Genomic DNA, 23,288 nt, shown 5'->3' on the forward strand with positions numbered 1-23,288 from the left:
ATCGAATCTTCCAATACTCAGGATATCATAGACATGAATTATATGACTGGGAGTATTACTGACCCCAGGAATACTATCCAGATTAATGTACACAGGAGGAGTACTATGCATACCCTTCTCCCCCTACCAGGGTCATTCGAGTCTCATCACCTCGGGCCCTAACTCCATCAGGGCACCGTAGCAGAATAGATACTTTGATACCGACTGTTATTGCAGGTACCGAGGGTTACTGCATCGTCTTCGGTACCGCACTGTGAACAAGTATTGCCACCTGACGATGATTATAGGTCTGACTCAGATTCAATAGCGTCGCAGCCTCGTTGCCATCATCAGAGGACAAAGTTAACAATGCTTGGGCATCGAACAACCTGCAGAGGTTGAAAATGACCCAATGTATGATGTTTAAGACAGAGTCGAACTCTATACTCGCAATTCCGTTCCCTCCTACCTTGAAACACCGTGCGCAATTCAACCAACTTCCAAAGGATTGGAAGCAATGCATAAACTACAGGAGGCTAACGCAGAATTCTTAGTCCAGCATCCTAAGCCCAATTCAATAATTGTTGAATCTGCTCAGGGCAAATCACAAATAAATAAATAAATAAATAAATACATTCAGCTCCTGTTGACAGGGAGGGGAAAAAAGTTAAATTACCTGGGCAGAAAGGTGTATGCCTCTTCCTTGCTCAGAATACCTACTTCCGCCTACGAAGCATCCATGGCGAGGTATCAGATTTTCCTTTGAAAAAATAAATAAAATAAGTTCCCTCTGCGATCATTACCCGAGGGAAAACGAGAGTTAGCTAGGATTTTTCAATCCGAGGCTACAGCCATAGCGAGGCTACAGCTAAATTCTGCCAGATATCAGACAGACTCGCATTCTAAATCCATGATAGAACCAATAGCACTCCGTCGCCATGCCTGGCTAAGATCAGCCAATCTCAGCAACTAAACCAAATCAAGAGTAGAGAACCTGCCCTTCGCGACCCCAGTACGATAAGCAGCCTGCTAACCAACAACAGCAGCTACAAAGGAAAAGGCCTTATCAGGGTCGTTACCAGCAAAACAGACGACAACCTGATTTTTTCCAAAAGGCAGCGTCTTGACTTTCTTGACTCCTTGATGCTCACCATAATCAAGAAGGGGTATGCCATCGAGTTTGATACCCTCCGTCCTTTGGGAGTGAAAGTAACAGCGCCGTCCCCTCCTCTGCTGCTTGAGGTGCAAACCCTGCTAACAGGGGAGCCATCTTGCCTGTACCCGCGGAGGAGATCAACCAAGGGTTCTTTTTGCGCTACTTCACGGTCCCGAAGAAGGATGGGGTCTTCGACCGATAATAATGGACAATTGAACAAGTACATCACACACACACACACACACACCCAAAAAAATCTGTATGATAACAATTACTTCCATCCTCCAATTGTTACATACGGGAGTGTGGTTTGCGGTAGTAGACCTGAAGGATGCGTATTCCGCATTTCCATCAGGAAGTCGCGTCAAACTCACCTGTGTTTCTCCATCGACACTCAGCAGTTCCAATTTTCCGTTCTCCCCTTCAGCCTCTCGACAGCACCAAGGGTCTTTATGAAGGACATGGCTGTAGTGTATGCACATCTAAGACAAAAAGGGGGTGCACATATATCCATACATATACAACTGGCTTCTGGTGGCGGAAGACAGCCGTACGCTCCAGGACAGCATAGTCATGACTCTCACACTTCTAGACTCTGAGAATTCGGGTCAACAACGACAAATCAATATTGAATCCCCAGAGAACAATAGACTTTATAAGGGTGACTCTATCCTCCCTGGACAGAAGAGCATACCTCCCTGTAGCGAGAGCAAGGTCCCTTCGAGAACTGATCCTCGACACCGAAAGCCAAGCAAGACCCTTGGCGTGGACAGTTCAAAGACTGCTAGGTCTAATGGCAGCGACCACTGCTGTAATCAGATTCGCAATTTTCGTGAACCACCCAGAGAGCTTCGGCTATTGGGCAGTATAAAAATGTAATAAATAAATAAGTAAATAAATAAAATGAGGGTTTTACAGAATTGGCTCTTGAGGACATTCGACCTCAGATGCAACGCCCACAAAAACTTACCTCCGAGAGGGAGTTCCTTTTCAACAAAAGGCGCCATCGGTGACAATCTCGACCGATGCCTCTCTGATCGGATGGGGGGGCTCACAGCAACTCCTTCACCGCTCAGGGCCAGTGGCCTCCTCGACTGAAAGAGGAGCATATCAACCATCTGGAGTTTCTAGCAGTGTAAAATGCCCTAAAAACCTTTGCTCAAATCATCGAAGGCAAAAATGTCCTGATCCCAACGGACAGCACCACCGTAGTCTGCTACATAAACAGACAAGGTGGAACAAGATCACATCCCTTGACCCAATCTGCACTCAGAATTTTGAACCGGTGCATAAAAAGAAAGACCTACCTGACTGCGATCCACATAGCGGGCAGGGAGAATATCATCGCGGACTCCCTCAGCAGGCCATTCCACGTCGACCACGAATGGGAGCTCGATACCGAAGTGAGAGTAGATCTCTTTCGGTACTGGCGGCGTCCTGTTGTCGATGTCTTTGCCACCGCGGAAAACCCAGTCTGTATTAGATTCTGCAGCAGAGCAGGAAAAGGAAAAAACTCGTTAGGAGACGCTTTCACAAGAACATGGACAGGGGACTTGCTTACATCTTTCCCCCTCTCCCACTCCTGACGAAGGCCATAGCCAAGATACAAGCAGACAGAGCGGACTGTTTTTTAATCGCACCTTGGTGGCCTCGACAGCCTTGGTTCTCTCACGCCCTTCGACTGTCGAGAAGGGACTACATCAAACTATCATCGGTACCGAAGCTCTTGTCTCGGCACCAGGGCAAGGTTCGGCACACGGACCTATCGACCCTCAGAATGACGGCGTGGAGGATGTACATCCTCCCATACCGTACAATTAACTGTAGAAAATATTTCAACAGCTTCGCGAAAGCCTTCAACAAGGAAATCCTATGCAACGAAGTGGCGAAGATTCCTTAAATTTGCCTCAGAAGGAATCAAACAGCAGAAACTTGTCCCATTTTAACAATTCTTGAATACTTACTGTACCGAGCTGGACTAAAACTCTCTTCAATTAGAGTTCACTTAGCCGCTATTGCAGCCTCTCACAAGGGTGTGGAGGGGTTTTTCGCCCTTTACTCACCCTACCCCTAAGGCATTTTTAAAGGGTCTCAAAAATACTATACCAATAACTAGGAACATCATTCCATCCTGGAGCTTGTCAGTTGTTTTTTAATCACTGATAAGAAAACCGTTTGAGCCCATGGCCACAACAGACTTTGAGACTCTTGACCTTCAAGACCGTGTTCTTAGTTGCCATAACTTCAGCAAGGCGCGCAAGTGAGCTTGGGGCTCTAAGGGTAGATGCGCCTTACACAACATTTCACAGTGACAAAGTCGTTTTGCGTACAGACCCAGCTTTCTTACCTAAGGTGGTAACACCTTTCCATCTGGCTCAAGAGATTGTGTTACCACCATTCTTCCCAAATCCTACAACACCTGCAGGCGCATCACTGCACATGTTGGACGTTAGGAGGGCTCTCGCTTTTTATAAAACGAGGACGGACAATTTCAGAAAAACCAAATGATTGTTTATATGTTATGGAGAGCCTTATAAGGGACTCCCAGTGTCATGTCAGCGGTTCTCACGCTAGATTGTGAGACAATTGAGCTTGCCTACTCTATATCCAAACTAAAGCTGCAATTTCCCGTGACAGGCCATTTTGCCAGGCCATTGGCAACATCTGTGGTTTTCAACAGGGGTGTTCCACGTCGGGACGTTTGCAGAGCCGCAACCTGGTCCACCCTTTCCACATTTGTAAAGCTTTATAACTTAGACACTCGTTCTAGGCAGGACTGTTCATTTGGAAGGATGGCGCTCTCAGAAGTTTTAAAGTAATACACCAGCCCACCTCCAAGGTATATTAGCTTGCTACTCGCCCATATGTGTGATGCATAGAGACCACGATGAAGAAATGCAGGTTGCTTACCTGTAACTGTAGTTCTTCGAGTGGTCATCTATGCATTCACACAACCCACCCACCATTCCCACTTAGTGGTGTGAAACTTACAAATGACACAGTTAAATGTACAACTTGACTTTATTTAGTATACACTCATGTTTATGGGGGCACAATGTCGGACTCCTGTAAACTGAGGTAAGGGCGGGAACCCCAGGGATATGCGCAGTAGCGTGGGGGAGGGGTTCCCGCCTAAAACGTTTCCCTAAGCTATAGAAGGTTCCGGTTCGGGTCTCCGCGCAGGCGCAGAGCCCATATGTGTGAATGCATAGATGACCACTCAAAGAACTACAGTTACAGGTAAGCAACCTGCATTTTTATTGCATGATCTTGTTTCCTACTTTCAAACTAGTGTAAAGCGTATGTCGCCGTGGGCACTAGTACTCTGAGAATGATTGAATGCTAATATGTTTGGCTGTTTCTTTTGTGACTAAAGCAGCTTTACACAGGATCAACTGATGTAATTTTTAAAATAAACTGATTTACTATTAAACATAAAATAAATTTTAAAATTTAATTTTAAAATAAATCTACTTTACTTCTGGGAAGTATTTACGGTAGCGGTAAGTGTGATGTCATTTTTATGTTGTCCTTGGCGTTCAGTATCAATAAGTTGAACTTTGATCCCCCACATCCAGTAACTAAGCTTGCTTATCTCCCCATATGTGAGTCTGCTCAGCAGAAAAACAGGTTGCTGACCTATGTTCAGGTGGTCATCTGTGCAGTCACACAACCTACCTTCCTACTCTGTTGCAGGTGCTGTTATGCCTGTGTTTTCCCACTTCGCTTCAATTGGAAGATGGGAGCAGGGCTCCTGCCAAAACAGTAGCCTAGCTATAAAGTTTCCTAAATGGGGCTCTGCATAGGTGCAGAACCCGCATGTGTGACTCCCTAGATGATTACTTGGAGAACTACAGTTGCACATAAGCAACCTGCCTTTGCATATGCTAAAAATAAATAAAACAAATTAAATAATAACTGAAATCTGAAATTAAATATTCTATTACTAGCCTAATCTTGCCCACCACAATCTTGCTGAAACAAAGTTCATAGCAACAGCCTGTAGGGACCCTGCAGAGCACAGTGTTAGTATGTCTGTAAATATAGTAGGCATCCAGAATATATGTCTTGTTTTGTTTGTGTTTTTCAGGAATTCTACCAATGTGGATGGCTTTTTTAATATCTTCGACAGCAACCAGTCTTGTTCTTGTGACAATATGGATGTAAGAACCTCTTACAACTTACCTTATTTTAGTACAGTTTCAGCTACTGAAGAAAGCCTGTTATTGCTGAATTCTTATGTAGAGCAGGGAACCGATTACTTCCATAGCAGGTTTGATCAGTGTAAGCCTTGAAGATATGGGTGTGATGGCAGCTAGTATTTTCCTACCAACTCTTCTCTCATGCATAGAATTTCCAACCAATAATGTGCATTAAACTTGCAAGTTCCTCCTCCATTATTTTTTTAAAAATCACCACTTAACATACTTTGCTTATATATTCCATGGAATGTTATAAAATCATAATACAAGCCAGAGTATATCTGTTAAATACAAACATGCCACTGTGTTCCAGTGGCTGGTATGTTGGGTTTGAAATTGACTATGGGAAATCCAAATTAAAATTCTTGCTTAGGCTGAAATTCTTGCCAAACCTACTTCATAGAATGGTTGTGAGAATAAAATAGAATATTCCTCACCACCACCACCCGGGTACTCTAGCCTGAATACTTTGAATGTTATCCCTCCAGTTCAAATAATTATGGAAGCATAATAATAATAATAATCATATGGAAGCATACAAATCTTCTTGCTGAAGTTTAAGCACCAGTTTAAAAAAGCTTCTGTGAAAGATTAAAAAATCAGCATCCATCTTATTAATCTCAGGTGAATAATGATTTTTACATCATTAGCCTGAGTTACAACTAGCCTGAGTTACATCAGTTTCAGTAGGAATTATATCAGCACCATCATCCATTAATAGACTGCAATAGAAAAGTGGAGCCCAGGGGCATGTCTACATGGGATATTTACTTTGTCTTGGCTGCGAAGTTGCACACCTTTGTTTAGATGATGCAGCCACGAATTCACAGCCACATCGCAGTATCCATCCCGAAGCCTTTTTGCTGTGCCCTTTTACTAGGGCTGTGCACTGCTTCAGGCCCAGACCCTGAATCTGAACTGAAGTGGGCCGATTCAGTTACCCAGATCGTGACCAGAGTGGGCCAAGGAGGTCCAGAGAGGAGCGGATTGAGTCTGAAGCTTCTAATTGTTCTCTGAAGCAAATCAGGGGGGCTGTGCACAGCCCTACCATTTACTGTGTATTTTAACTTTGCTCCACTGTCACAATGGTTCTCTGTATGTGTGTCATTGATGGGGTCAGTACTGTTTAGGACAGTGGCCGTACTACGCACACTGATTGGTGGAAAGGAAAGTCGTATGGTGCGTGGGTGTGGGGAGAGTAGAAGTCGAACCATGTCTACTGGTTTTGCCTTCAATTGGTACTTCGGGAGTACAGGAGCAGAGGGGTCTTGAGAATTCCTTTGCCAGGCCTTTTTCATTTAAACCGGCTGTGTTGGGAGCGTGGGTTCAATCACTGCCTCTTGCTTTAAATATTCATTTAAGTTCTGGGTAATCATGCTTACTCTGAAGTAGGGATGTGCAAACTGAGCCTCAAGATGTGCAAAGGATTGAAGCTTTGTAAACATTTCCCTCTCTTTCCTCCCTGTCCCCACTCTGGGCTGCAGCTACAGCTAGAAGCGGAAAGTGCACTGGCGTGTTCTTTTATTTTCATCATTATCATCATCATCATTGGTAGTAGTAGTGCTGCTCATGCTGTTCAGAGATTCAGGTCCAGGACCAGGGCAGCACCTGCTATTTTTATTAGTCGTAGGAAGGATCCGTGCTTTGTAAACATCTCTCTCTCTCTCCTCTTCCCTTCCTGCCCACCCACCCCCTTCCTCAGACAGACACATCTACAGGGGGCAAAGAGAGGAAAAGAGATGTAAGAGCAACTGTGGGTCTTATATTATTATTATTTTATTATTTGTACTGCTGCTGTTCAGTCATTCACAGTGGGCACCCCCCACCCCACCCCAGGGACAGAGAGGGGGGCGCGAGGGGGGATGTTTGTATGCCTATTTAGAAGTAAATCCTCCATTTCACTTTATGAGCATGCAAGCGAGGGGGGAAGCCTATTGATTCAAAGCTTTGCAGCTACAACAGCGCACAGCTGAGAGCGGTTGGGCGCGTATTAATTCAAAGCAGCATAGGTGTGAGGAAGCATCCTTTCACTGATACAGTGTTGAGCAGGGGGTGGGAAATACTTTTAGAGCCCCATCGTTAGTCACTGTTTGCTGCACATTACGACCGTGTAACTGATCAGCGAAGTTTAGGAGCAGGTTCTTCTTCATGGTCTCTGTGCAGGAAAAGGTTGTATAGCCGTTAAGGCCCCTTTTTGGAAATGTGTACAGTGCAGCAGTAAGCTTCCCCTCACAGACGGTTATTTACTTTGCTTATTCTGCCTGGGGGAAGCCCACGTTGTAGATACTTGCCATCATTGTATGGGGTTTACCAAACAAAAAGAAATTGGGCAAATCGCCTTAAGGCGGTGTTGTGGAAAAACGCACTGGAGGCAGAAGATTTGACAAAACCATAATCTTTGTCTCATTTGCCTCGAGCCATGTCAGAAACACCCCTAAATCAGTCTCCAATGCCCTTGTGCACTCCTTAATTTTTGTGAACCGCCCAGAGAGCTTCGGCTATTGGGCAGTATAAAAATGTAATAAATAAATAAATAAATAAATAAATAAACTCTAGCCATGAGTTGTCCAGCCCACCTCACCTGGCAGATTCCTTATGCTGTCTATGGCTAAAAGAAAATCCAAAAAGGCCAGGTGAGTAAAAATACCCTTGTGACTCTGAAAGAAAAAGAAAAAAATCTAAAGACTCTTAAATGCCTCTGTTCATGGATCTCCACTGAGGCAAATACAGAAAATTCCAAGTCCTCCACCATTGTCAGATTTCCCCAATACCACAAGCAGGGCCCTTGGTACCGAGGACAGAACTTCCTCCTACCGCATCGACCTCAGAAAGTGAAATCTGAGACATCTCGCCACCGAGGGTTGATGTTGAAATACCATCTCACCTGCCAATCTGACAGATCAGAGATGCATTACCAAGACTGCCACCGATCCCAATTGCAAATTAGAGATTGGGACAGATACTAGTTGGTCCTTTCCGCTAAGGATGCAGTACCAGTATTAAAACTAGCAGTATCCTTGAGATAGAGATGTTTAATATGAAAGGGCATATTATATAGGAGCAGCTTCGCCCTGTTATTCTTTGGCCTCGTCGGCCTCAATATCAAGACCACCAGACAGAGATCTTTTTGTACCACCACCAGTGCCTCCAAGGTTGACATTGCTAGATCGCCAGCTTCAAAGGTGACCCTGGTGTCAGTCCAAACTATTGCTAAATCACCTGATCCTCAACAGCCTCTTCCTTCAACACCAACTGAGATGATGAAAGATCAGACTGAGGGACAGGATTTGGAAGAACCAGTTCTTCATCGTGGTCTCTATGCATCACACATATGGGCTTTGCGCCTGCGCAGAGACCGAACCGGAACCTTCTATAGCTAAGTGGAACGTTTTAGGCGGGAACCCCTCCCCCACGCTACTGCGCACATCCCTGGGGTTCCCGCCCTCACCTCAGTTCTTCGTCGTCCGCCATTGTGCCTAGACCGTTAGAACCAACCTCGTAGCGTTTTCTTCACAGTTTCTCTTAAAACCTCTCAAATCTTTCATTTCTTCAACCTTTCTTATATCTCTCTTCTTCTTACCTAAAAAAAAAAAATTGTTGTTGTTAGTTAGTTTTTCCTCAGCGACTTTCTATCGCGGGCACCTGAGCCGCATGGCAGTGAAGGCCCCATTTCGTAAATGTATTAAGTGCGGAGCTAAGCTCCCCCCTACAGACGGACACTCCCTGTGCATTCTTTGTTTGGGTGAAGGCCACAAAGTAGAGGCCTGCCACCATTGTATGGCATTTACCAAGCAAACCAGAAAGAACAGAACGGATCGCCTTCGCGCCATTTTGTGGGAAAAAGCTCTCAGAGCCACAGACACAATGAGAATGGACAAAACGACATCAAATAAGTCAGTTGCAGACCGTAGCACCGAAGTGTGCGATGAAACCAGAGCGAATAGTAGGGCATTGATACCCCTCATGCCTGGACGGTCATTAGCGAGCTCCGCAGCCAGGAAAATCATAAAAAAGGCTAATCATTGTTACCGAGAGCCGCTTAAAACTCTCGGCATGGACAATCCAAAGACTGCTAGGTCTAATGGCAGCGACCACCGCAGTGATCAGGTTTGCAAGACTCCGAATTAGAATCTTGCAAGGGTGTTTTTTAAGAACGTTCTACCTTCGACGCAATGCCCACCGAACCTACCTGTTGATCCCGAGGCAAGTGCGAGCATCTCTGAAGTGGTGGCTATCGATAAAGAATCTCTTAGAAGGGATTCCGTTTCAACAAGAAACTCCTTTGATAACGATCACGACAGATGCTTCCTTGACCGGATGGGGAGCACATTGCAGCTCCCTCACCGCCCAGGGTCGTTGGCCTCCTTGCCAGAAGGAACAGTACATCAATCACCTGGAGCTCTTGGCGGTGGAGAATGCAATAAAGACCTTCGCTCAAATTATCGAAGGCCGGAATGTTCTCATTGCGACGGACAATACCACCGTAGTTGCCTATATCAACAGGCAGGGTGGAACAAGATCACACCCTCTGACCCGATCAGCACTCAGAATTTGGAACTGGTGCATAAAGAGAAATACTTATCTGACTGCGATCCACGTAGCGGGAAAGGAGAACATCATCGCGGACTCCCTCAGCAGGTCCTTCCACGTCGACCACCAGTGGGAGCTCGACACCGAGACGAGAAAAGACCTCTTTCGATACTGGGGACAACCTGCTGTCGATGTCTTCGCTACCGAAGAAAACGCAGCTTGTTCCAAGTTCTGCAGCAGAGCAGGAAAAGGAAAGAACTCTCTAGGAGACGCTTTCACCAGAACGTGGAAAGGAGAGCTTCTCTACATCTTTCCCCCCTTTCCACTTTTGACAAAAGTAGTAGCCAAGATCCAGGCAGACAAGTCAGATTGCATTCTGATCACACCTTGGTGGCCTCGACAGGCTTGGTTTTCCCACGCCCTTCGATTATCAAAAGGGAATTACATCAGGCTCCCTTCGATACTGACGTTGCTGTCTCGACACCAGAGCAGGGTTCGACACGCAAATCTTTCAACTCTCAAAATGACGGCGTGGAGGATAACAACCACTCCTCTTCTCGTATCAAAGACTTAACTCTAGACCACATATTGTTGGCATCGCTAAAGCCCTCAGTTCGCCTCAGAGAACAATCAAACACCGGAATCTTGCCCTATATCAATAATTCTCAAATACCTACTGACACTATACCAGCAAGGACTCAAACTTACATCAATTAGAGTCCACTTAGCTGCGATTACAGCCTCTCATCGAGGTATGGATAGGTTTTCACCTTTCACACATTCGACATCAAGGAAATTCTTAAAAGGACTTAAAAACACGATACCGACAGTTAGGGACATCGTTCCATCATGGAGCCTGTCAGTTGTGTTGCAATCACTGACAAGGAAACCTTTTGAGCCCATGGCCACAGCAGATCTTAGACTTTTAACATTCAAGACTGTCTTCCTAGTGGCCGTAACATCTGCAAGGCGTGCAAGTGAGCTTAGAGCTCTCAGAGTAGACGCTCCTTACACAATTTTTCATAAGGACAAGGTTGTACTACACACAGACCCTACTTTTTTACCTAAAGTAGTGTCAACGTTTCATCTATCTCAACACATCATATTACCAGCATTCTTCCCGAATCCTACAACACCACTGGATGCGTCACGGCACACACTTGACGTAAGAAGACCTCTCGCCTTTTACAAGGCTAGGACCGAGAACTTTAGGAAAACAAATCAATTATTTGTTTGTTATGGAGAGCCATCCAAGGGACTCCCTGTGTCATGCCAGCGGTTATCACGCTGGATCGTATAAACTATTGAATTGGCTTACGCTCTCTCAAAATTAGAGCTGAAACAGCCAGTGACAGCCCGTTCTACAAGGGCTATAGCAACATCTGTTGCTTTCAACAGAGGTGTCTCCTTAACAGACGTTTGTAGAGATGCAACATGGTCCACTCCATCCACGTTTGTTAAACACTACAGTTTGGACACTCGTGCAAGACAAGACTGTTCCTTTGGGAGGACAGTGCTCTCTGAGATCCTAAGATGATGCACCAACCCACCTCCAAGGTATGTCAGCTTGCTACTCGCCCATATGTGTGATGCATAGAGACCACGATGAAGAAATGCAGGTTGCTTACCTGTAACTGTAGTTCTTCGAGTGGTCGTCTATGCATTCACACAACCCACCCATCATCCCCGCTTGGTGGTATACAGGGTGTATGCATGGGACATTTATTATATCTGGTAGCATATGCAATTTAAATATTATGTATTCACTCATGTTTATGGGGGCACAATGTCGGACTCCTGTAAACTGAGGTGAGGGCGGGAACCCCAGGGACATGCTTAGTAGCGTGGGGGAGGGGTTCCCGCCTAAAACGTTCCACTTAGCTATAGAAGGTTCCGGTTCGGTCTCTGCGCAGGTGCAAAGCCCATATGTGTGAATGCATAGATGACCACTCGAAGAACTACAGTTACAGGTAAGCAACCTGCATTTTTGCCTAAGTCAGGAGATGACTACCAGTCAGATACAGCTTTCTTTCCTTCAATTCTTCAATATCATCACCAGATGATGCTGTGATACCACATGAGGGAACCTGCCCTTCAGAGGATTTATACCACTTTTTCAGACCAGATTCTTAGGATGGCGCAAGCCCTCGGTACTGACACTCACCAACCGAGGGAACATATTAAAGGCCCTGTCTTTGATGCCATTTATACAGATACATCTACTCCTGTGACCATTCCATTTTGCCAATATTGCTCCACAAAGTCAAGGAGTCTTGGAAAGCTCCCTCTTCCATGGCTCCAATATCAAAAAGACTGGAGGGCCATGTATAAGACGCAGGAAGAAGACACAGGTTTTTTATTTATGCATCCGCTCCCCAATTCCATTATAATGGAATCAACATAAAGGAAAACACAGAACATTCATGCCTCTCTGGTGGACAAGGAGGGGCACTGCTTGGATCTTCTCAGGTTCGTGATATACTTCTCGACAACATTGAGCCTCAGGGTAGCTAGTTACTTAGCAATGATGTCCAGATACCAACGCTTCTTATGGGAGAAGATAGGCTCCCAGTGCGACCACCTTCCCGAGGAACAGAGAATTGGCAAGAGTATTCCAGACTGAAGCAATGAAGCTATCCCAACAACAAATTTATACCACTCATCATCAAGTGGATTGCAGAGCAAAGGCAATGGTGAGTGCAATAGCACTCTATAGGCACACATGGTTACAGTCAGCAGGTCTCACCCCAGAAACATGGTCCCATATCAAGGACCTCCCATTTGATGGGGAGAGCCTCTTCAATTCCAAAATGAATGATGCCCATGGATGCTATCCAGAAGGTGCAAATGAGAGCCAGGAAGATGGGTATGAATCAATAGCCCCAGCCTACAACATACAGGCAATGAAAATGGTTCTGACAACAGCCTTATACCTATTCTCGACAGAGTTGGAACCGATCATCGCGCTATTCTACTTAACAGCTGCTGAACAACTTTCTAAACCGCTTCCAACAACCCTGTCAGAAGGGGAGGCTCTTCAAAGGGGAGGCTGTGACTTACTCCACTGGCATCCTCACCTCCAGTCCAGGCCAATGATACTTGGATCAATCCTAGCCACATTCCTGACAAATTGGATGATAATAACCACCAACACTTGTGTGCTCAATATCATCCACTTTGATTACATAGTAGAGTTCAAAGTCCTGCCTCTCCTTGGTATCGTGAAGGTGCCAACTCCATCTGAAGTACTGAAGACAGAGATGGACATCCTCCTCAAGAACGGAGCCATCGAATAAGTCCTTCCCTACTGAACCTCAGAGGGTTTCTCTCTCTCGTTACTTCATGATACTGAAGTAGGACAGAAGACTTCGCCCTATCTTAAGACTACATTATCAACAACAACACTCTTTCATCGAGGCCTATGGAGCACAGCCATAGATCTCAAGAATGCATACTTTCATATAGCTATAAGAGAAAACTACCACAAGTACCTTCAATTCATCATAGGTACAGAGATGTGCCAATTCTGAGTGCTTCCCTTCAGGCTTTCTACTACCCTCAGGGAAATTCATGGTCATAGTGTGTGCATTCCTTCATCTTCAGGGAGTAGAAGTCTACCCTTATTTGGATGATTGGCTGCTGATGGCGACTTCGAAGGACAAGCTAGTTGAGTCGATAGCACTTGTTCGCAATCTTTTGACTTCCCTTGGCCTAGTCATCAACAAGGAAAAGTCAAATCTCAACTATTCTCAAGTGATTCCATTTATCAAAGTGGTCCTGGATGCAACCAAGGAAAGAGCCTATCTCCCACAAGAAAGGCCATTATTATGAACCTGACAGCCAAATTGATAAGAAGCACAGGGACCACAGCTTTTACGATATAGAGACTTCAAGGGTGGTTCCTCTCCATTTTTCACAACAATTGTGATGCTCACAAGGTCTGGTTATCGATATCAAGAGCGGTAAAGAATTCCCATCACTGGTGGACTTGCAAAGACAATCTAATGCAGGGGATGCCGTTCGTCCAACACCCATCTACCTGGACACTGGTGACAGATGCATCGAGTCTGGGATGGAGAGCTCACTGCAGACCGTTGCAAAGTCAGGAAGTATGGTAAGGCACCAAGACTTCCTACACATCAACGCTCTGGAACTGCTGGCAGTGAAGGAAGTGCTACAGACTTTCGAGAATTATCAGAATGGCCACAGAATCCAGATTTTAACAGACAAAATGACTGTGTTGTACTTTAACAAGGAGGGAGGGACCCGATCCCCTTACCTTCTGTCAATGACCCTGGACATTTTCAAATGGATAATTCAGAAGGAAATGACACTCTCTGCTCTGCACATAGAAGAGAAAGACAATGTTTTAGCGGACACGCTAGCCAGAGTTCAGTCAACGTTACACGAATGGGAACTGGCCCCAAAAGTCTAGGAGGATCTTTTTCAGAGATGGGGCACTCCAGACATAGACCTATTTACAACAACTCAGGTCACTGTCTGTCCCATGTTCTGTTCCAGAGTAAGCATTAGCAAACATTCTCTAAGAAATGCATTTCAGAGGATCTGGAGAGGTCCTCTATTGTACGTATTCCCTCCTTTTCCACTTATACAGAGGGTGATGCAAAAGATAATGACAGACAGCACGGACTGTAACCCCATGGTGGCCAAGGCAGCCATGGTTTGCCATGCTCATGCAAATGGCACGGGGAGGTTCCCACACACACACACCTTCCATTGATACCGACACTGTTAACTAGAGATAATACTCCACCCAAATCTTAGGACACTCAAACTCACAATGTGGAGGCTCAACCTCAGATGAAGTTGTTCTTGTCTGAGGTGATCAGTGTTACAAGCTGCCTGTAAACCAACGACTAGGAAGGTTTATGGTGCAAAGTGGAGACATTTTTCACAGTGTGAGGAAGAACAAGGTTTTGAGCCCAACTTGGCATCCCTGGGAGATGTACTTGCCTTCCTACGCTCTCTCTATATCAGGGGACTTAAGGTTTCCTCTATTCAGGTTTATCTGGCAGCGCTTTCAGCAAGTCATGGATCTACTCAAGGATCATCTGTCTTTACTCACCCAGTGATTAGGCAGCTTATTCAAGGACTTTAAAAATTGGTGGCTCCGGTGAGATGTCTCATCCCTACATGGAGCTTGTCAGTGGTGCTGAAGACTTTAAAGACAAAGCCATCTGAATCCATGCCAACGTCAGACATAAGATTACTCACGTAGAAGGTGGTCTTAATTGCAATAACTACAGCAAGGAAGGCCAGTGAACAAGGAGCATTGCATACTCTCCTTACCTAGTAATCCATAGAGATAAGGTGGTCTTACATTCAGATTTGACATTCTTTCCTAAAGTGATTTCTGACTTCCATGTAAATCAATATATATTTCTGGCATATTTCCCTTCACCCTCCTCATCAGTGGAGGTAATCTTACACTCTCTCCATGTCAGAAAAGCTCTCGCAAAGCCAAGACAGAGGGATGCCATAAGATCCAAAGACTTTTTATTTGCTACAGGAGATCTAAGAAGAGCCTCACAGTCTCACCACTGAAGATTGCTTCCTGGTTAGGACAAGCCATTAAATTGGCTTATGAATAGGCTGGCCTAAGATTGGAGGACTCAATTAAGGCTCATTCGACACAGAGTGTTTCCACATCAACTGCCTTTGGACGAGGGGTGTCGATACCAGAGCTATGCAATGCAGCTACATGGTTGAAACTCTCGACCTTTGTCTCCCATTATTGTTCAGATGTCCAGCTTGAGCTGACTGCATATTTAGCCAGGCGGTCCTCTCGTCAATTCTACAGTAAGCGGACATCCACCCTTCTCTGGTAAGTGAGCTTGTTAATTTCCCATGTGTGATGCACAGAGACCACGAAGAACAGGTTACTTACCTGTATCTGTGGTTCTTCAAGTGGTCATCTGTGCATTCATACAACCCTCTTACCATCCCCGCTTCAGTGTCGGTGTTGATATCAATGTTGTTATCAAGGCAGGACAGCCTCTTCATCTAGGACCAGCAATTTGGTCTCAAGGAACTGAAGAGTGGGTGGGAACCCACTGGGACATGCGCACTGGATGGTGGGGGAGGGTTCCCACCAAAAACATTTTCCTCAGCTATAGTTTACTGAAGTGAGCTCCGTGCAGGTGCAGAGCCCATCTGTGTGAATACTCAGATGACCACTTGAAGAAGCAGTTACAGGTAAGCAACCTGTTCATATTCCACATTCAATCCTATGTAACACTGTGGTTGTTGCTTCGCAACTGGGATGCTGTGGGTTTTGTGGAGGGCCAGCAGTGAAAGTGGCAGTATGTAAACAGCCCTTGGATGTTGCACTTAAAGTTTCTATGCTGTTAGTGTGTTTGTTTCTATAAATTGAGCTTATTTTAGCTTATTAAAATAAATGAGCATTTTGTCTTATACTGCAGTGGTTCCTGACTAATTTTCCCACATCTCTCTCACAGCATCATAACCAAATGCTGCAAAAAAACAATAGCAGCCCAATACATCAGAGAAGCAGAATCTGAACTTAAAAGGAGGGTGCAAGCATTTGCAAATATTGCAAGTGACTCAGAAATTCAAGAGCAAAGAAGTAAATTAAGTCCTATCAAATTACGAAGAAACAAAGTTGAATTTGTAGAAGAATCCATGGGATTATTAAGCAGTGATGAAGTGACAGAACTATCCACAGCTGCCGGTACAAGTCTAACTCCTGACCAAACAGGACCAAGTGAATTAGAAACTAGCTTTGAAGACCAGTCATCACCCAGTTTGGAAAATGAAAGTAATTTAATTCCAAAGGACCTGCCACCTAATCAGCAGAAATTAGTTGACATAATGAAGCGTAAACTGTCCTAGCTGCAGTGAGTGAGGTTCAAAGCTTTGTATAAATCCACAGCTAAGAAGAAAAAGGAAGTTCGAATAGTACTTGTAGGAAAACTGAAAAAATGGGTTTATTTGGTTTTTACAAATAGGAAGCAGCATCAATTTAGAGCTTTATGAAGAATATTTCAGCAGAAGTTAAGCTGTTGCCTAAAAAGGGTTTTGCGTTAAAGTACATTCAACTATTTGTTTACAAACTGTCAAATTGTTCAGATTTGTGGACAATGGGATTGTTAAAGTAGCTTACTTTAAAAGAAAGCAGCTCTATGAATCCAAAGTACAGATTAGACCAAAAGTGAAGCTTTAGAACTACTCTCTTTAAAACAAATGAAAAAAAATGGTATAGAACTGAAGCTACAATAACCTGTGTATATCCAATGTGACTTGCTTTGTGTATTGAGTTCAGCGTAAAGTTGGAAAACGTATTCTCATTTCTGTTAAAAAAAATGTCAATCTGAAGCAGTGTGGCCCTTGAGTACATACTATAATACTGAAATATTTAAGAATATGTTAGGGGAACAGGCCACAAGGCTTCCCTTGAATAGGGGATTTAACTTTGTTGTCTGCTTTGCTGCTTAATGCGTGTTCTCAATCACTTATGTCATAATTAGCAGTCACCAGTATAGCAAGAGCATAGAAATGATTGCTGTTCGTGACAAGAGCGACCCTTCTCTCTCTCTCCCTCTCCATGTGAGAAGCTTGCTTGCCTTTCATCCACTGCCCTGCTAAATAAGGGTCAAGATGTACAGCTAAACTCCCTATCTCTAAATGTCTTGGAGGAAAAACAAGGGCTTTAACTGAAGATTGGTTTTGAATATTTTGTCCCATCTTAAGGGTAATGTTTTGAAGTTACTGCAGTGTTTTCCAACTTGCTCTGTTCCACAACACACTTTTTTTACCTGCAACTCAAACACTTTAGCTCATGCATAGAAACTGCTGATGTTCACTTCTGACTGCAGCTCTTTATGCCTTGAGGTTGGAAGCTGTATAAAGGATTATAAAATGTATGTAGAAGCTGGCAGTAAGCAGTTGGCATGGCATAGCTTTTCCGTCAACGTTACCCTTGTTTGTGGAATAATGTACTGATTTCCCCCTCTTAACTTTATAGCTTTCTGTATATTGGGTGGAGGGAATACATGTAGAGCAGGACTGTCACACATTGACCAGAAAAGCATATTCAAGGGCCACTTGAATGAGAAAAGCTGCACCAGCTAAAATTCCCCTTTACACAAATATTAAAAGGACCATTTGTTCTCTCTTTTATATTTCTCCTGTTGCGCAGGTAGAAATTCTCTCCTTTCGGAAGGACTTCCCTCCCATACCTCTTTTTCTAAGCAACGTGTAAGATTCTGTTTTTCTCTTCTGTACCCTTCCATATAAGCCATATAAAAATTAAAATCAACAGCAGGAATGCCTTTTCATAACAAGAGAATCTAAGGCATAGGTTTTCCCTTTAGTATTGTGCTTGCTTTAACATTAGTCCCAATCCGGTAGGAATAGCCTGTTCCACATAGTGGATTGGAGTGGGTGTTGCCTTGATTACTGTCTTTTTGTCCCCTTAATTTTATTTAAAATTAGGGACGATCTTCTCCAGCACTAGAAGAGAAGATGCTGGTCATCCCAAGGACTACTACTTTATACCAATAAATGTTATACATTTTTGAAGGAGACATGAGAAAATAAAATTTATTTTTATTAAAATAAAAGTTTTTATATTGCATTACGAAGTTTTTCTTTTTATAAGAATCAAAACAAACACTTGACAACACAGATGTTGAAAATAATTTTCAGTGCTTTCTTTCAAAGTACAACAATTTGGCAAAGATGATGCTACCTGTATACACTTCAAAAGTTGACTATCATAATACTGATACAAAATACTTCATGTAGATAAAGTACAGGTGCACAAACACTGTAAGGGCACAATCCAGCAGAAAGGGAATAGGAGCTGTTAGAGATCATTAGTGGACTCTTGTACAACTCCCATTCACTTAAACAGAGCTTGTACAGGAAACCTTCCTGCTAGTTTGGGCTCTGAGTATTAAAATATATGCTTTGTATAAAACATTAACACAAAAGTATAAATTTAGATAATATGCAAATGCTGCAGTATCTAGAATGACATGTATAAATAGTTTAACATTCTTCATAATTTTGCTTCTAAAAGGAGCAAACTGTATTTGCAACTTCAATCTGTACATTGCATACATTTCTTACGTAAAGATACTAGCTTAAAACATGATTGACGGGGGGCAATGTTCTGCAAACCCTTCTGTGCGTGTATAATTTTACTCAACATTATTTGCAGAACCAGGCCCATGGCTATATTCTTCATAATAAAATATATAATGTATTTACATGAAAAGTTATTTATTCAATTCATTTTTGGTAGATTAGTTAAGTAGCAGCAATTTATTTCCTTCAAAACTTGATGTTTAAAAATAGGTATATGTCCATCATTCTGAATGATATACCTCTAAGTAATATAAAAATAATACTTTTCAATAATCTTATACAATATGTCTCTACTGCTGAAAATAAAATATTTGCACAATAATGTCCTCTTTTCAGGGAAATGAAAATAGTCATCTTAATCCAACAATTATTTTGCCTTCACAGTTAGGAACTGGCCTGTGCACTGCACAGGTGCTCTGGATGCACAAAAACATGTGCTGAACAGATCAAAATGTAAACCCTTCCTACAAATTGGTAAGCCCAGGATGCTGCTGTGTTTGGGTCAGTCAACCGACGTATGTGGATGTGGCTGTAAATTGATGGGGAAATGAGCCCCCAGCCACCCCTGCATAGCACAAATAAAGGTGCACATTTTCATCCACCTTTCGGTATAATTTCATGCTGCCTAAGGCCCCTGTATGCAACTTTTCCCATGTAATCCTAGCTGTGCCCAATATCTTATGCATAATTATCTTTGGATGAGCCTGGGCTGCTGTGTTAGGAACTGTGTATCTTTTAAAGTATGTAGGGATAAGGGAAAGTTACTAAGACTGAACTCATTTACTATGTGTGGGCTCTCCCACACTAGAGGCCTTCAAGAGGCAGCTGGACAACCATCTGTCAGGGATGCTTTAGGGTGGATTCCTGCATTGAGCAGGGGGTTGGACTTGATGGCCTTGTAGGCCCCTTCCAACTCTGCTATTCTATGATTCTATGTGCACTCAAACCTAAGTACCATCCTACACAGTGAGACCTACTTCCAAATAAACATGCAGTTAGGCTGTTTAAATTCTACTGTGTCATGTGCTAAGCAGCAGTCTAAGGCTTGAGATAAAAGATAACTTCTTTCCTAGAGAGTTGAAAGCAGTGTGATAAAGCTATCGTCTGTTGTGTACATTTATTTCTTTTATCCTGCTACCATCTTTAGTAAAAAATGTTTGTGAATTGTTGAAGCTCTACAGAACTTTCCAAACCTGTCAGTTCAAAAAGGCAGAGGGTCTAAAGAAATGAGTATGTATAAAACAGACACAACTATGACTCTAATAAAATGGTGGGGCGGAAACTGTCATCAGAATAAACTGTGCATGACTGCTTGATATTATAAATTAAAGATTAAGATGACACAAATAATATGCTAACATTGTAATGTAATTAACTCCTGGGGTTGTGGGGAGCAATAGCTCTGGCCATGTAGTCTCTTCTCAGATGTAATACATATTTATATTATCAATACATTAGCAGTTCTGAATGTCTTTCGCAAATCAAATTTCAAAAACTTACTTTTCGTTACCACTATGCATTTCATACTGTGGTTGTGAAAGTGAACACAAAGCTCCAAAGGAGCAAATGCAGTGCTGGCATAATTTGACTACAGGAAGAAAACATCTTCAATGAAACTTCCACTTGGGCTACTATCAGTGCTGAGAGTGGCACATGGGATGCTAAGGCAGGACTGTCAGAATTGATCAGCGATTCTATCTTCTCTGCTTCTTTACTGCAGGCTTCAATCTAGGAAAAGTTAAGAATAAACTTCTTAAGTATCTTCCTACTATGTAAATATTTATATAGCAGCTTTACATTACCTATCACTCCTCACCTGGTTTCCAGAAGGCATCTGGAGAACGCCTTCTTTTGCAATAGGAGGCAGGATTTAAAAAAAAACTTGTATAAATTTGAATGGGATTAGCTTTCCTGCCCTCCGCAGACTGAATGCAGCCAGGCACCTACACACCTGATAACAGAGCTCTAGTTGATCTAGGGGAGACCACGCTAAAAATATAACCTTCCCTCCCTGCCACCTCCCTCCTTTCTATAAATTTGGCTGATCCAGAAATTAGCTGCCTAGTGCCAAAAGCAGCATGGTTCTCCAGAGATAAGGTTAAGTTATCCAAGATTTCCCAGATCTTAGCAGTGATTGAACCAATTGGAGTCCCTCCAATAGCTAAACTGCCACCTGGGAGTTATTCACCCAGCATTTGTTCCTGCCCCAAGATTCGACATCTGCTGCCAAAAAAGTCTATCCTCCCCATTCCATTGTTACCACTATAGAGTAGGAAGCATATCTACTCAAAGTTGGCATAAACAGCATGTCTGCTTCCAAATAGGCAAGACAAGGCTTCACCACCAGTCTACTCAGGAGGACAAGGCTCAGGAGCAAGCAGGACTGAATCATTCAGCAGCTTCCTCCCCTGCCCTCACTCTCTGCTCCATAGCAAAAAGCTCTTATCTCCAACCAGCAGTGGATGAACAAATGCTTCAGTCTGCTAAGCACTGAGAAAAGGAGCCATTCTTTTCTGAGTTCTTTCTGCATCATACATGGGAGCGCTGTGCCTTATGGAGCCTCAGTTCAGGAAACCTCTATGGCGGAGGCGTTTCAGTGGGACCCGTTCCCCACAACTCATTGCACATGTCCTTAGCGGGTTCCCACCTATTCACTATTCTCTTTCATCTACCATTGTAGCAGCATCATAAGGGAGCTTTTCTTGTCTATAACTAAACTGCGTTATTCTGAGGTTTTTTTCTCTCTACCTTTCTGTCATATTTTTTCCTTCTATCTGTTTTTGTTGTTGTTTTATTTGCTTCATTTTTTCAATCTAGCGATTGCCCAAGTAAGAACGTCTGGCCCTCAGGACCCTTTTTAGAAAGTGCACACTCTGCAAACTGCTCCTATTGGAAGAGCATTCTCTCTGCTTTTTGTGTCTAGGTGAGGGGCATGTAATAGAGTTGTGCCAACATTGCCAAACCTCAAAACAGCCACGACAAAAGCATTCAGATAGAGTTTAAAGCGGTTCTGGGAAAGAGCACTTGAAGCAGTCGAGGAGCCTCTGCCTCTACCTATCCTCCTGTCTGCCATAGCAGGAGAAAAATCTCCACAGCACCCCGCTCAAGCAATGGTGAGCATGCAGGACAAACCCCCAACACTAGGAAGGTATTTGGCACTTGGCTTTGCAAAAACGCAAACCAAGCAGGGCTTCCCACAGCAGAGGACAAGAAGAAGAAAAATCGTCAACGTAGATGGAGTTGGGAGCATTCTTGTCCATCCCTGAACTCTGTATCTTTCACGAGGATAGGGTGATGATTAGATCTTACCTCTGCATGCATTCCCAAGGTAAACATTTTTTCATAGATCTCAAAATATTCTTGCTGTCAGTTTATATAAAGCCAATTAACCAACAGGAAAAGAAATAAACTGGATGTGCAGAGCTCTTTCTATTTGGACAGGACAGTTGCCCTTTGAAAACATGAGGCCTTCAGCCTGTCGGTTTGGATATAACATGAAATCATTATTTGTTTAGCTTAACCATGGTTTGATTGTATGTCTAAATCTGCCCAGTAACCCTAACCATGGTTTGTTTGGGGCCGACGGATATGCAGCACTGCAATGTGGACTTTGAGCCACACATTTATTAGGCACAATAAAATGTACATTTCCCCCTTTGCAGCACTCTAGAGAGAGCAATTGGTGCCTTTAAGTCTCTTGGTCCAAAGAGAATGCCCCGCCATCCCTGCCCCCTAAAGTGTGTGTGTTTGTTTGTTTTTACATCGCAAAGATTTGGGAATGCCCTGAGAGTCAGGGGGAAAGAGGCAATTTTGTACTGTGAATTCCTGCTCTCCATGGCTCCCTGATGATTTTCTCCCCATCGCTGTATTATTGTGGGACTCATTTGCTTTATGGTTTCTGTTCTGTTGCACATGTAGACAGACAGGGACCTCTAGAGATGTGTACTTTGTGACAGTTCTCTCCTTCTGAACTTAACTTTTGCTGTGACAGCACTGTTCTTTTTATTACAGCTGGGTTTATTGCTGTTTTTTCCAGTCCAGTCTTTAGAGGAGTTAATGCAAAGTTCTTGACAATGACTCATGTCCAAAAGAACAGGTGCTTTCCCCAAAAATTGAGAATGCTCTCTGAGCCATGGAGAATAAGAATTCACAATAAGAAATTTCCTTTTCATTCATTTTTTAGAAAACATTATCAAATATACTTATTTAATTTTTCCCCAATATAATCTATTCATAGACATAATGCACATCTGTATTTATTTTCATTATTTCACCATTGTTTCAGTAGA

The 23,288-nt window shown here is 43.4% G+C and overlaps 1 protein-coding gene across 1 annotated transcript in view; it reads right to left on the reverse strand.

Annotated features, from left to right (window-relative positions):
- Window positions 1-18,444: 18,444 nt before the first annotated feature.
- RECK (reversion inducing cysteine rich protein with kazal motifs) overlaps window positions 18,445-23,288 on the reverse strand; it is a 46,914-nt gene continuing 42,070 nt past the window's right edge. The window contains exon 21 of the mRNA XM_063124938.1: window positions 18,445-20,727. Within this exon, the coding sequence (XP_062981008.1) occupies window positions 20,521-20,727 (207 nt within the window). The 3' untranslated portion in view covers window positions 18,445-20,520. The remainder of the gene's footprint in view (window positions 20,728-23,288) is intronic.

The sequence above is a fragment of the Elgaria multicarinata genome, chromosome 1 (assembly GCF_023053635.1).
Source record: "Elgaria multicarinata webbii isolate HBS135686 ecotype San Diego chromosome 1, rElgMul1.1.pri, whole genome shotgun sequence".
NCBI classification, from domain to species: domain Eukaryota; kingdom Metazoa; phylum Chordata; class Lepidosauria; order Squamata; family Anguidae; genus Elgaria; species Elgaria multicarinata.